This window comes from Labrus bergylta, chromosome 5 (genome assembly GCF_963930695.1).
Source record: "Labrus bergylta chromosome 5, fLabBer1.1, whole genome shotgun sequence".
Lineage (NCBI taxonomy): Eukaryota > Metazoa > Chordata > Actinopteri > Labriformes > Labridae > Labrus > Labrus bergylta.
In genome coordinates this window covers 27,155,789-27,170,652 of record NC_089199.1, presented here as the reverse complement: position 1 = coordinate 27,170,652, position 14,864 = coordinate 27,155,789, and the positions used below count along the sequence as shown (strand labels likewise).

Below are 14,864 nucleotides of genomic sequence, written 5' to 3'. Positions count from 1 at the left end.
ATTAGGTGCAAAGAAAACACATAGATAAGTTGAATTATTGAATTTTAAGATGTAACAAGAACTGCTGTGGCGAAGGAACTTGAAAATAGTTGTCGTGTTCTCGCGGGATTTCCTGGGTTGCCTAGCGACCAGACTCTAACCACACCAGCAGCACACCTGCCTAGGCGCGTTTTTGCTCAGAGTGATGCTCGTTTCTGGCTTAAAAACTAAATGCATGTTTATCAGTGGAAGACGTTTTGGCATTACCTTTGTTGATTGAATTAATTCAAAAGTCATTGTGTAAAAAAAAAAAAGAAACATGGTCTCTGTCGTCGCACAGTCTCATTTTATCTTCGGCCTACGGACAGGTGTGGGTAACAACTTGAGTTTTGTCGATGAGCAAACTGTAGTTTTCCCGAGTGGAAACAGCTGTGTGTGCTACAACACCGTCCAAAGATGTCAGAGATTCATTCCAGGTATGTTAAATTACTTTTAAGCCCTTTGTCTGTTTTTGTGTTTTTAATGTATTGCCTCTATTTGACTAACCCCTTAAATATTAAAGCACAGTTTACCCTAAAATAAAATGAATATACAAGTTACTATTTTATTTTCTGCCTAGTTTTTAAGCCTGTTTTTTTTTTTTTTTACCCTATTTATGTAATTTGCATTGTTTTTGTGTCTAACAGGTTCAGAGAAAAGCCGGGCCATGCATGCTCTTGCCATCAGTGCCAACCGGCGTTACCTGGCAGTATCAGAGAGCGGAGAAAAGGCCACCATCACTGTGTTTGACCTGCAGCATGAACAGGGCAGAAAAAGAAAAATCCTCACTGCAGGAGACATGCTTGTTCAAGAGTTTGTTTGCATGGCTTTCTCGCCTGACTCCAAGTACCTAATAGGCCAGACAGGTGGCCCGGATTGGATGCTGATCTTCTGGCTTTGGGAAAAACAGAAAGTCCTAGCCACAGTGAAGACCAGCAGCTCAACCAATCCTGTTTCCCAGGTGAGACATACATGCTAAAATCATAGCAGCCACAGCTCCCAGTAAACACAAACATCCATGCTCTGAGAGTGTTTTTATTTGTTCATGTCCCATCAGGTCAGCTTCAACCCTTACAACAACATGCAGCTCTGTGTGAGCGGAACTGGCGTGCTCAAGCTTTTCCGCTACGCAGAGGGAGCCCTCAAACAGAACAGCTTCCCCAAAGTCGAGTCCATCGACTTCCTGTGCCATGCCTGGACGTCAGCAACACGGGTGATTGCTGGGACAGACACAGGCAGGCTGCTGGTGTTTGAGTCTGGCGAGCTGCGAAGAGAGATCGACGTGGCTCCTAAGGCTGTGCAGGATCCGTCTGATAGGTCAGAAGGTGGACTACATGAAATCCACACATAGTCGACTCTTACACATGAATGCTTACTGTAATTGTGTAGCATAGGCCAGGTGTTAAATGTAATAAGAGTACAAATCACTGTCATGGAGTCAGAGGTATTGCATTTTAGACTTTTCATTTTAGAAAAAGAATTAAAAAATATAATAATTTAAATATAAATATTATATTATAAATATTTAGTTAAGGATGCATGATTACTTTTTAGACTTCAAAAAGCCAAGGTGTTGTAGAGTCGACTCGTTACTTCATAGCAAAAACCTAACACTTATTTGAGACTTTTAAAAACAACATCTTAGTCCCACCTCTGCTTTTGATACACTAATACAACTTTGCTAATACAAGGCCAGATACATGTTACATGTTACCCCACAAACACCCCTGACAAATTGTTTTTTCAGTATATATCTAACCATGGGAAATGTGATCACACTCACAGATAAGTGCAAGTATAACAGAGCTTTCTCAATCACAGTATACAATGATAAAGATAGTGAGTGAGATGTTGCTGAAAACTCTGACAACATGAATTGAACCTGTGGTGTCAAACTGATTATGGGTATATTGACAGATTGTCATTAAACTCTTTCAATTAAGCAAATTTCAGTTGTAAATCAATAAACCACATAGCTCCAGTAGTGCATCCTAACCTTTGCAGAATCTCACTGCTTCTAATTGTATTAATTCACTGCACAGACAACAGGATATGAAGAAGATCAAAGACGATGATGTGGATGAAGGTCCCGATGTGCCTCACATCACAGCCATTGTGTCGTACTCAAAGGGCTTTGCATGCTCTTTCGGGCCAGGCACTGTCTGCCTTTTTGAAAAGAACGAGGACGAAGGTTACAGGAGAAGCAGGGAGATACAGGTAGAAGTTTATTCAGGTAGCAATACAACTAATACAACAGGCTCTGTGTGTATCACAAGTGATCATTTGTATATTTCTCTCTCAGATCCCTCCAGACCCAAACTGCAGTGAGCTAACCCCGGCTGAATGTCAGTTGATCGACACAATGTGCATCAGTCCAGCAGAGGAGACTTTGGCCATCAGCACAGACAGAGGACAGCTCTACAGCTTCAGCCTGTCCTATGTGGAGACAAACAAGGTATAACAGTCACACCTACCAGTTTACTGACTGTGTCTACACCATCACTGTTAGTTTGTTTAAAACAGCCTCCTTGTTCAAAAAATTATTTTCTGTTACATGAAACAACATTTCCTTACTGTCATAGATATTGTATTTTTAATAAATATGGTACTAAAATACTTTATTATACTTTTCACTGCCAAAACTAACATTGTGCAAATATGTCTCTAATCTAAATATCAAATTCAAGTCAGTTATGTAGGTTTCATCTATGCTCTTTGCCTACCCTTATACATCACAAAATCACTAACATGACTCCAAAGAGTTGTTCTTCTTGTCTTGATCTGCTCTTCCTCTCTCCTTCATGTTCTAAACTTCAAATTAACTTGCACTTAAAATCCCTATGGTGAATGTAAAGTTCGTCACTCAGGAGGAGCATTTTGAGTTCCTGTCGCAGTCCTTCCACTCCAAGTCAATCACCGGATTGTCCGTCTGCGTTCGAAAGCCTCTTGTGGCCACCAGTTCTCTCGACCACTCTGTCCGCATCTGGAACTATGAAACAAAGTAAGAGACAGAATCACACCAAAATCTGTGGCTTTACCTATGTCAAGTGTTGGTAAGGCATTCAGATCTAAGCAAAGTGGACTCAATTATTTTTTACTGCATATTGAAGTTTGATGAGAGATAGATAGTTAAAGAGGGAGTTCTTTTAAAGTCCTGGCTTGTAGAGGCCCCAGCAATCAAACAGAGCTGTTACCAAAATCTGATGGAAGACAGCAAATTTGCAGCTGCAAAGCCCAGGTACAGTATACTAAGAACACCTGTGTCTCTACATTGCCTCTCAATGTTAATTGTCACCAGAGAGTTGGAGCTGTACAAAGAGTTCCAGGAGGAGGCCTACAGCGTGGCTCTGCACCCCACTGGCCTCTTCGTGCTGGTGGGCTTTTCAGACAAACTAAGGCTGATGAACCTGCTCATCGATGACATCCGCATGTTCAAGGAGTTCACTGTACGCGGCTGCAGAGAGGTGGGATTTATATTTTGATTGTGTGTTCTTTCAATTTGTATATTGTTTATTTCACAGCCACATGATGCACTTATCAGCTCTTAACATTTGTCTAATCTTCTCTCTCCACACCTCAGTGTTCTTTTAGCCATGGTGGCCACATGTTTGCAGCTGTCAATGGAAATGTCATCCACATTTACTCTGTCCTCTCTTTTGAGAATATTATCAATCTGAAGGGCCACAATGGAAAGGTGAGTTATGGAGATGTGTTTATCTCACAGCATGACTATAATGGCAGCGAGTTAAAAAAATAAGTTCAGCACCTTCCCAAAAAGATTTTGTAATATGCAAACTTTTTATGCAGGTGCATGGCGTTGAATGGAGTCTTGATGATAGCCGGCTCGTGTCATGTGGGGTGGATGGTGCAGTGTACGAGTGGAACATCCAAACTGGCAAGCGAGAGTCTGAGAGCGTCCTAAAGTCCTGCAGCTACACAGGTGTTGCCTTCTCCTCAGACTACAAGACAATCCTGGCTGTGGGGACAGACTTCACACTGAAAGAGATCCAAGATTGTCAGGTCAGTTACAACAATTTTAATAAATGTATTTTGATTAAAAAGTGTATCTAATAAATCACAGGCTTTGTGATAATTAATCACATTTAATTGCATATATTTATCAAGGATTGCATTACAAATAGATTTATAGCTTATCTAGTTTCTACTTAGTTATTTATAGCTTCCACATTTGAATTTCACTCTGTTCTTCATGTTAGTAAGATGTAATTATAAATAAAAGCTCTCTGGGAGTTTTTTAAACGCAAACTGAAGACCTGCCTTTTTAATCTGGCTTTTAATTAGGAGTGATTTTACTGCTTTTATTTTTTCCTTTATCATTGTTTTTGCATTTCTTGTATCTCTTCTTTTTATTTTGTTTTATTTAATGTCAATACAAAAATGTCAATTCTTTGAATTTGACCGTCCTTGTGTTTTAATTCTGTTCTTTGCATGTTTTTATGGATGAAAGGTGCTATATAAATAAAGCTGAGTTGAGTTGAGTTGACAAACCACTTTAATCACCCTACACACACACACACACACACACACACACACACACACACACACACACACACACACACACACACACACACACACACACACACACACACACACACACACACACACACACACACACACACTGTACCTCTGTTCTCTGCACAAGACTGCTTGTCTCGCCACACTTACCTGCTTGCCTCTCTCACTTCATTGATGAATGGGATTAGTTACTTATGATGATCACTTTACAGAGCAACCTCTACCATCAGTTAAATGTGTAGGTGTGACATGCGGTGTAAAAGTGCTTTGAGTAGTCAGAAGACTAGAAAAGTACTGTACAAGCTGAAGTCCATTTAACCATTTGTTGGATGTGCTGCTCTTTGGTCCACAGGTCCTCAGGGAGGTTCCTGGTGATGACGTAGCTCACACGGCTGTGGCAGTGTCTCACTCCGGAAGGGCTGTCTTCACTGGGACTTCCAGTGGAACCATCAGAGCCATTAAATACCCGTTACCCATCCAGAAAGAATGGATCATGTACCAGGCCCACTGTGGCCCTGTAACCAAGGTTGGTCTAACACTGAACTGACAGGAGAGCAGTAATCATTCATCTTTGAGTGTTGGTTGAAAACTTTAATGTTTGAGAACTACAAAAAAAACAGTTATGTCTGCTGTTACAAAACTAAGTCCATCAACTTACCTGGTTTGCTTTCAGGTGGTGATCACTTTTGATGAACAGTTCCTGCTGTCTGCGTCTGAAGATGGCTGCCTGTTGATGTGGAAGATCATTGATAAAGAAGGACGCGGACTGAAGAGCAATAGGCAGATGATCCACACTGACGAGGTCCTTGTCACCAGGTCCGACCTGGAGGAGAAGGTCTGTTGACGTGTTTTATACCATGACAGACAATTCAGAAAGCTCTGTTCAGATCAAACTAGATGAACCTGTGTCTGTGTTGCAGATCCAGAACATGCTCGAGCTCCGGATGCGTCTGGAGGAGCTGCAGATGGAGAACGAGTATCAGCTACGCCTGAAGGACATCAACTACAACGAGAAAATAAAGGAGCTTTCTGACAAGTTTTCCCTTCAAATAGAATCTCTGAATGCAGTGCAACAGGTCTGCTGATCGTCGCTACCAGACAGCTGTGCTTGTATCAGTGAAGGCCTCAATCTAACATGTACTGTATGTTTAGGCCATGAAGACAGAGATGGAAAAGCAGGAACGTGAGCACCAGGAGACTTCTGCAGAGGTCACAGTGAAACACTCAAAAGAGCTGAAGGATTTGGGTAAGAGAAGGACAGGATAGTAGATATGATCAATGTCAGAACAATCCAGGGACAGTGTATCTTTGTCCTACATGGATAAATCATCTCGTCTCTCTGTCTGTTACACAGAGTTATCCTACAGCCAGAAGCTGATCGTGGAGCACGAGAGGTACCAGGGTCTTCAGCAGAAATATGAAAAAATGCAGGAAGACAACGAGAAGCAACTGAAGGCCGTAGAGGAGAGCAGAATCCAAGCCCTGGAGGAAGTGACGCAGATATACGAGGCCAGGCTGCGGGCGAAGACTCAGCTCCTGTCTCAGGTTAGTCAGTGGGTGAAGTAGGAGGAAGTGGCAGAGCTTTAGAGACATCATATAGAGCAGTGGTTCTCAACCCGTCTAGCCTCAGGACCCACCACCAACTCCTCACTGATAAACAGCGACCCAAATTTCTGATATTTTTCAACCAATCATATTTGAAATAAATAAAAATGTTGCAGTTTGCAGCTTCTGTCGTATGTTTCGTACCTCAGATGGCGCAAAACATCTGACAGAAACAAGAAACTGAACAAAACAAACATGTTTAAAAAATAGTTTGTACCAAAAATAGTCATGACCAACTGAAAATAGCTCTGCGACCCACCAGTTGAGAACCACCGATATAGAGTATGACTTCTTTTATTTTCTGCAGTGTCAGGAGGAATCGCAGCAGCAGGTCCGGGAGTTTAAAGAGATGATAAGACAAGTAGAGGAGGATGAGGAGAGGAAGATCCATGACATGCAAATGAAGTATGAGAGGAAGCTGCACACTGAGAAGGAGTTCAGCACAAATCTGAAAGCAGAGACTGGTATTGTTTCACAAAAGGTGAGCCAAAAAAATCGAAATCACTAAAATCTGAACTGTTATATTTTCAACCAGGCTTCCTCTTCTCTTATATTTCACATCGCTATACCCCCATTTGCCTCCTCTGTTATTTCATTTCTTTTACTGTGGGTATGCTTCTTCTCAGGCCTATACTCTACAGAAACAGATCGATGAGAAGTGCACAGACATAAACAAGATGAAGCACGAGCGCCAGAGGCTGACGGGATTGATCCGCTCACTGGAGAGTGACATTGAGGAGCTGAAGCGGCAGATCTGTGGACACGAAAAGACCAACCAGGACAAGGTAGCTGATATCAGGGGTTTGACAGTTTAAAATAGATCAAATCCAGAAGAGTTGTTTTTATTTTCATTTTGCGCCATAACCACAACATACTGCCTCTATCCCCCGTATCCATTTTGCTCTAAAATAGTTTTAAGCTAATAAGCAACAAAACGATAGACAGAAATGTAGTTAATCCACTACATATCTCTCCCTCTTCCAGGATAAGACCATCTCCAACCTGAAGAAGAAGAACCAGGAACTGGAGAAGTTGAAGTTTGTTCTTGATTTCCAGTTAAATGAGATGAAGAAGCAGACTGAGCCTCAACAAGATGACATCAATGGAAAAAAAGAGCGGATCCATCTGGTCTGTGTTTAGAATTGAAACAAATGTTTACAACCCCTAAGTGTTCTACAGAGCCGCTAAAAAGTTAGGCTTCACTTCAAAAACAAATTAGAGTTATGTGTCCATGTTAAGGAGTTTTTTTGTGTTTTTTTAAAATCTGGTGTTACCTCTCCCTTGGACACCACTGATACCCCTGCATTACTTTACATTACTTAATGCCAAGACGAACTGAAACGTTCTATTAACAGTGAATTTGTGTTTGACAGCTCGAGGAGGAGCTGATGCAAACCGACAACAGCAATACTCAGCTGAAGCTCACTGTCTCTGAGCTGAGGCTCAAACTGAGGACCAGAGACAAGGAGATGCAGAAAGAGATGCAGAAGGTAATGACACACACTGTTGATTATCTCATCAAAACTGCAATGTAAAACCTACTGTTATAGTCAGGAGTATGATGTCTTTGAAGATCAATCTGAGCCTGTTAATCTAAACATGAGCTCTCTTAGTGGATGTTTTAGTTCTCCATGGACGATTACTTTGCACTGTAGCCGTTACAATTCATGTCACCAATGCCAGAAAGCGTTGTTCTGGGACGATACAAATACTTTTTATCATTGGTCAATTTGAAACCAAAATATGTAAAAGGTTAAAAAAAAAATTCACCTTTTTTTTTGACCAGGTGAAAGATTTGGAGACACAACTCCAGCGGCTCAAGTCAGATCTCCATAACTGTGTTGGCTTCATCCAGGAGCCAAGGAAACTAAAGGACAGTGTGCAGACCATCTATACCCGCTATGTACCACAGTCTGATCGGGTAAGTGCTTTACATAGACAACTATATGTTAACAGCTTATTGCAGTGACAGTATAAAACTGTGAGAGTGCAGGCTATACTTATTTCAACATTACTTAAATAGTCTTCTTAAGAGTTGTACTACATACTGTATGTGTGTGTGCTGTTTCCAAGGTGGAGAAGAAAGCTGTAGACGAAGATATCCATAGGGCCTTTGTTCGGCAGCATGATCACATGGAGAAGACTATTGGCAGTCTGAAGACGAGGCTGGCAAAATCAGCTGAGGATCACGAGAGAGTCTATGTCAAGATCATGAAGGTAAACTATAAAACAAAGGACATTACACGGACAATTCTTCTTAAAAAAGTGTATGGGTATTTAAGACTTATGTTTATTAGAATTACAGAAACAATCTGATACTAATTGCATTCAGCATGTTATATGTTAATATATATGTTATGTTAATATGTTTTCGGCAGGAGAATGTGACTCTGATTGCTGAAATCAATGAACTGCGTAAGGAGCTGTGGCTGGTGAGGACTCAGGTCAAAGACTACAAAGCTCAGCTGGCCTCCTTCAAGAGGACCAACAAGAGGCGTCCTTCCACAGTGGAAGGACCAAAGATAGAGCCCACACACGAAGACAGCCACTAAAAATGATTTGTAAAAGATGTAGCCGCGATTGAAAACACAACTCCCCTCAGGAGATGTTAGCTGCCCACAGTGAGAAATGCTGAGGATTTTACTCTGTTATGCTGTCACAAACAAGTGACCCATAGGCGCTTTTTTTTTTTCACTACAGGATTTTCTTGCATTGATTTGCCAGCACATGACGGGCTCTCTTAATAAAAGTTTCACTTTATGCTTGTTTGTCTTGAATGTACTTGTATTTAACACTTTCTGGATAAGTGATTGATATTTGTAGCAACAAGAAACCAAAACTACGCCCCCCCCCCCCCCACTTACTATGAAGGCATTATGAAGATAGAATTGAATATTACTGTATTAATACCATTCTTCCATCCCTTGCCTTTATTTCAGTCAGACAATTCACACCTGTAATGGTATTAAAATGACATCACTCCTTGCAGCTTTACTTTACATGCAGAAATCTGAGGTGATGAAATAACATTTTAAACTACGTAACCAGAGTCTGCAGGTGGATGTTGGAGAGGTGGTGGGGAGGGGCTGGAGGTTTGATCGCAGTACTGGTGTAGGGCAGCGCTGCCAGCAACAGAGACTGGAAATCTAACTGCTTAAATAGAGCGCCGAAGTGGGAGGATGTTTGTGGTGAATGACACGTGTCAAATGTGAAATCAGTGCAGCTTGAGTCACTAGCCAGAACTAGTACTTAAGCGCTGATTACTTTATTCACCATGAACACCAGATGGGACCTCCACCAGCAGCAGGTCTCAGAAGAATGTTTGGATTTCTAGACTCTGAATTTTCATTGGAATCACAAAGATCTATAGATAAAGAAAGCTGTAGATGTTATACATAGATGTATTTATCCTTATGTGAAAAATAAAAATACTCAGACTCTGATATAGTGTCTGAAACCAACTCGAGGTTTTAACTCATACATATCCATCTAGCACATGGAGAAGCTTCCCCCTGAGTTTAACAACTTTTTAACCCTTGAATTGATGGCTACTTTATTTGTCATGACTAATTGGGAATGATGGCTGTGTTTGAACTGCTGGTCAACTTTTTTTTATACATGTTGCATAATCCATGACCACCTTTCCAACCCAAACAACTGGAAATATTTTTCTGCCTTTGAATCTTGAAAAATGGCACCACTTTGTCATTTAAAATGTGATTTTAACGACTTATTTATGAAGGACTTTCTTGTCAGTTGAAACCAGGGGGTTAATGCTCAGAGTCTCAGTCAGGGAAGATAGTTTAGAAAAGATCATTGGTCTTTTCTTGTGATCCTCAAATAATGAAGAAATAACAATGTAGACCTTGTGCTTCTTAAAGGTCCCTACAGCCCGTTTAAGCACATTTCAGTTGCCTGGAGATATTTCATTTTTAAACAGAATAAAAAGACAGTGTTATGTCATTTTTTATTTTTTTTTGCTAAAAAATCAGAGTGGTCCGTAGAGCTTCCTAACAGTGCTGTCTCCACTTGTCTCACTTCATCTGCTCGAAAACAAATCAAAAGTTCTGCTCACTTGAAAAGTCTCTTTGTCCACACTTGAATCCTCAGGTGTTAAGTCTGATCACAGAACACATTTTTAGAATCTATTATCTGTACTGAAGAGTAAAGATTTATTTACAACTATATTTTAAAATGTTAAATATATAGAAAAAAGCATCAACAGTTTAAAACGTAAAAGAAAAACACATTAAGAAGAAGTTAAAGAACACAAAGTAATATCATGAGAGAGGTCGAGGTTTAGATCTATTAAAAGTTTGCAGACATCTTTGTGATGTCGAGCTTCAGGTCGACCACATGCATCTCGATCCTCCGGTGCAGCTCCTCCACCGAGGTCGACAGGGTGTCAAACAGAGCCTGCGCACAGTGAAGTGACACGTTAGTCTTAAGTATTGAATGAAACAAAAACAAAACGCGCAGAGGAGAAAGTGGTGGTACCTGAGCTTTCTTTGTCTCTTTGCTGCAGACGTCTCTCAGGCTCTGGATCTTTGCCTTCAGCTGCTGCGACTCTCCGGAGATCTCCTGGATTTTGTCAACCATATCTTCTCGTTTCTGATGGATTTGGTTACATTGCCTGGAGAACAGGAGAGGATTGTCATATCATTTTTATTTTTCAGATTTACAACTGTAAATGTCATTGTAAAAAAAAAAAAAAAGGTTGTTGTAAAACCACATACCCCAGCACGTCTTGAACGTGATGCTCCTTTATCTCCCTCCGCTTCTGCCTGCGGATGTTCTGTTTGGACTCTTTGTCCAGCTTCAGGCCCAGAGCTCGCTTCAGCTGACCCTCCTCAATGCAGAGGTTCTTCAGCTCCTTCTGCTTCTTCTCATACTGAGCTGTCAGCTCCTGGTGCTGCACACAAACACGCGAGCCAGGCAAAAATAAAAACACTAACGCAAACAATTCAAGACGGCAACCTGTTCAGAAAAGGATTACTGATGGGGCTCATGTTTCTTGATCAGTATGTGTGACAACAATACACTGATTTCGTTTTAGAAATAAAGTACATCTCTACAGGAGGCTGTATATCTTTACATGTCTGCACTTCTGATGTATCTTTATTATTATCAGTGTTTCCCACAGAATGACGAGATACCTGGGCCGTGGAGTACTCGTCTTACTCTTATCTTAGAGTATATTTTAATATAAGGTTTGTATTTATATCAAATGTGTTTTCCTCTATAAATCAATTTTGTTTTCGCAACAGACAACTTTAATCTGCTCAATTTACCCACACAACCGCACAGACCCAAACACGACGACTACCTACGCCTCGCGTTTTGAAAAGTTCCACTCGATATTCTGTTATTTATGAGTCCAGCACAGTATCAGCAGCAAGCAGCTGCACATTAACATTTCTAAGCCATGAGAAGTTTCAGTTTTGCACGGAGACGAGAGGAGATGGAGCGCTCTCTCCCGTTCGCGCAGCAATTTTATGAATAAATGAAAAATTAAATAAAAACAGGTCGGAAATATACCCACACATTCCACAAACTGACCCCATAGTATCTGATCAGTTTGATATAGACATTGATAAGTGCCTATTATCTAACAGATTTGGTTTAGGAGACCATCAGAGTGCCTTTACTTACCTCCTCCTGTCTCTGTTTTGTCTTGTTCATGCTGCTCTCCAGGTCCTGCAGCAGACTGTACATCTGTTGTATCTCAGTGTCCGTGTGGGTCACACTCTGCACCATGCTCTGCAGCTCCACCCCGCGCTCATCTGTTTCTTTCTGGAAACAACACCGTCACAATCACATGACACAGGTGAGTGAACGACCAGTCACATACAACAAAGCCGCCTGTCCTCTTTCGTACTCACAATGGAGTTCTTGATGCTCTTGACATTCTCCCTCATCTTCTCCATCTGACTCTTCAGCTCCTCTGGAGACTCCACGATCTGAGACTTAAGCTTGCCGATGTCTTCTTTCAGGTTGCTAACATCAACCTTCACCTGGGCCTGACACACACACAGATGCACCCGGCAAACACAAGACGCCCGGCCGCAAATTGTTTTAAATCATTTTGAACCTTAAAGAGATTGTTAATGGTTAGTTTAAAACATTTACAACACAGCAACCTACCAGTTTCTGAGTCTTCTCTGCAATTTTGGTTTTCCACTCGGCAAGGCTGTCATTTTTTGCATTCTGAAAGAAGAGGCATTTGTGTCACTCGAGAGCACAGAAACACAACAATGGTTTTAATATTTTGATTTTTTTTTTTTTAAACCTACCACTTCCTGGTATTCATGCATGGTGTTGGTCTGCAGCTCAGAGAGAGCTGCTGCCAACTCATCGGCCTCGGCCTGCTGCTCAGGAGGGATGGTCCTAAACAAGCAGCAGGAAAAAGTGAATATTATTATTATTATTATTGAGACATTCGGCTTGTGATCCTGACAAAACATTGATTTCAATTGATTGCAAAATAGATTAACCTTTAATTTAAGTTTAGGGATGCAACTAAAACATTATTTTTTAAGTTATTGTCATCATCTGTAACGATACAAAATGTTAGAAAATGTATTTGTAATCATCTTAAAATAAAATTCATATTCAAATTTCCTGGAGCAGCGTCATATCAAACAAGAATAAATAAATCACATGAATTTGATCAGACACTTACGTCAGCATCTCGATCTTCCTCTCTGCTTCCAAATTGCCTTTAGTGTAAGCCTGCAGCCTGTCCATATCTGCCCTCTGACAACACAGACACAAACTGTTAGAATACCTGCAACTCCACATACACGCTGAAGCCTGGATAAAACTGACAGCCTTGCCCATGTCTTATAAGGACTAAGATAGATCAAAGGGGCCATTATTTAAATTAAAAAAAATACAACTTAAAACTGACATCAATTGTAGGTTTGTGTATGTACACTTGCTAATCTAACATACAAATTTGGCCTGCTTCTCCAGGATCACGGCCCTTCTCTGCTGTCTGAAGTGAAGGAAGTTCATGATGGCGCTAAGCACAGTCAGAGTCTTCTGCTTTTCTAGAACGAAAGAACAACAAGCGTTATCCAGGTTACTTTGAGATTTTAAATTTTAGATTAGATGTCAGATGTTTGAAGATCTCTGGAGAGAAAGAAAAAAAACATTCTTACTTGGAGCGAGAAGATCATTCAGTGAAAAATCATACACCAGGCACATGGGCAGAAACTGACGCCTAGAACAAAAACCCAGTGTTGTTAAAAAAATATGAATACAGGTGAACAGTACAGTTGCTGCATAATATAACGCTGAAACACGATTCTTGAGCTGGCGTCATCATACATCATCAAACACTTAATCCTGTGGTGGTTGGTTCATGTTGTGTAACATCCAGGAGAGACCAAACGATAACTCACATGCGCATGTAGACACTCATGATAGCAGTCGCCCCCTCATGATAAGCTGGATGCTGAATGTTCTCCAACATCGGAACCTGTGGGAGAACAAAAAGGAAATCAGGCTCTTTAATGAATGAAAGTCAGCTTTTATGTCTATTTTACAGACAGTGTTGTTGTATCATGTGCGTGTTATTTCCTAAAAGCCTAACCAGGGACAAGGAGCCATTGGCAAGAAGTCACACATACATCGGTTGCACTTTAATTAGACGTAGCAATGCCTACATGTATTGTCCTGACAAATGAACTGAAAATAAATAAATTACAACGAAGTGTGCGACACCGATTCATTTGTGATGTATAAATGATACACAGGTTTAGATGTCAGACAGTCAGATAGCATTACAGTAATGTGAAGGCTTAAACAGATTTTATGTGTTACATTAAGGCTCACTGGACTTTGAATACCTCACTTTTTGTCTATTTGTGTATTGACTCTATTAAAAATACTATAAGTAATTGCTTCTTCTATTTTCTTTGTATTTAAGTTCTTCATATTTTTGCCTTAAATTTCCTATGTTAACCGTTTTGCACAAAAACACCAAGTCAAATTCCTTGTATGTGGAAATGTACCTGGCAATAAAAACCCATTCTGATTGTGATGTTAGCTGTCAGTACTTACCATCGAGTGACACTCAGGTCTGAAGCGATACAGGAGATGCAACACTCTCATGTACAAGGTTTGGACGGTCTCTGGCTGTAAGAGAGATGAAGAAAAGGCGACGTTAATGTGTTTGTAGTTTATGTGAGCACAGATGACTCACAGCTGAAACTCAAACATCAAACATTGAAACTGGCTGTGAGTGAGATGAGACCAACAACCAACTTCTCTAAGTAGCAATCAGAGAGAAGGGGCAGCGGTGACAGAATAAAACTTGATAATTGACTGATCCCCTTACGATGTTAATTAAATGTTTTTGGCATGATTTAAGCAAAAATATATCTTAAATTGAATAACTGATTAAAGATCTCCAAGTGTGATAAGATAGGATAAGATATATTTATTTTCACTGTACAGGTACAACGAAATACTCCAGGAGCAAACCTGAAGATGCCTTATAGAAGAAGTGATGTGTGATTTGAAGCTTGTCTGCGTGATACCTTATTGTAAAAACAAACATTTTGAGTTGTTAACAGCTAATGAAGTATGATAGAAAATAGGTCACTTCTGTAGTCTGCTTGATAGTTTGATATCATACAACATGGAATCAAATCCTAAAAGTCATTAGGAGGAGGAAGAAGAGGAGGAGGAAGAGGAAA

The 14,864-nt window shown here is 40.5% G+C and overlaps 2 protein-coding genes across 2 annotated transcripts in view; one reads left to right on the top strand and one right to left on the bottom strand.

Annotated features, from left to right (window-relative positions):
- The first annotated feature begins 154 nt into the window (after positions 1–154).
- Positions 155–9,168, top strand: cfap57 (cilia and flagella associated protein 57). The gene is made up of 21 exons (XM_065955335.1): positions 155–455; positions 666–979; positions 1,076–1,335; positions 2,061–2,235; positions 2,321–2,473; positions 2,874–3,019; positions 3,317–3,482; positions 3,599–3,712; positions 3,826–4,038; positions 4,907–5,080; positions 5,228–5,389; positions 5,475–5,630; positions 5,707–5,800; positions 5,909–6,099; positions 6,467–6,640; positions 6,786–6,944; positions 7,144–7,287; positions 7,533–7,649; positions 7,946–8,080; positions 8,233–8,376; positions 8,538–9,168. The coding sequence occupies exons 1-21, from the start codon at positions 299–301 to the stop codon at positions 8,709–8,711; spliced, it is 3,522 nt and encodes a 1,173-aa protein (XP_065811407.1). The 5' UTR covers positions 155–298; the 3' UTR covers positions 8,712–9,168.
- Positions 9,169–10,109: 941 nt separating this feature from the next.
- Positions 10,110–14,864, bottom strand: part of nuf2 (UF2 component of NDC80 kinetochore complex) — a 6,991-nt gene continuing 2,236 nt past the window's right edge. Inside the window, exons 2-13 of the mRNA XM_020626339.3 lie at positions 14,227–14,301; positions 13,566–13,642; positions 13,323–13,384; positions 13,114–13,211; positions 12,842–12,915; positions 12,453–12,546; positions 12,304–12,366; positions 12,042–12,179; positions 11,812–11,952; positions 10,896–11,071; positions 10,657–10,792; positions 10,110–10,575 (exon numbers count right to left, since the gene is read on the bottom strand). Coding sequence (XP_020481995.2) covers positions 10,468–10,575; positions 10,657–10,792; positions 10,896–11,071; positions 11,812–11,952; positions 12,042–12,179; positions 12,304–12,366; positions 12,453–12,546; positions 12,842–12,915; positions 13,114–13,211; positions 13,323–13,384; positions 13,566–13,642; positions 14,227–14,301 — 1,242 coding nt within the window. The 3' untranslated portion in view covers positions 10,110–10,467. The remainder of the gene's footprint in view (positions 10,576–10,656; positions 10,793–10,895; positions 11,072–11,811; positions 11,953–12,041; positions 12,180–12,303; positions 12,367–12,452; positions 12,547–12,841; positions 12,916–13,113; positions 13,212–13,322; positions 13,385–13,565; positions 13,643–14,226; positions 14,302–14,864) is intronic.

What these genes read in the sequence shown, in the direction of transcription:
- cfap57 (XM_065955335.1), top strand. Translation starts at nt 299, where the DNA reads ATGGTCTCTGTCGTCGCACAGTCTCATTTTATCTTCGGCCTACGGACA. An exon ending in ACTGTGGCCCTGTAACCAAG is followed by an intron (nt 5,081 to 5,227) that starts GTTGGTCTAACA and finishes GTTTGCTTTCAG; the next exon opens with GTGGTGATCACTTTTGATGA. An exon ending in AAAAGACCAACCAGGACAAG is followed by an intron (nt 6,945 to 7,143) that starts GTAGCTGATATC and finishes TCCCTCTTCCAG; the next exon opens with GATAAGACCATCTCCAACCT.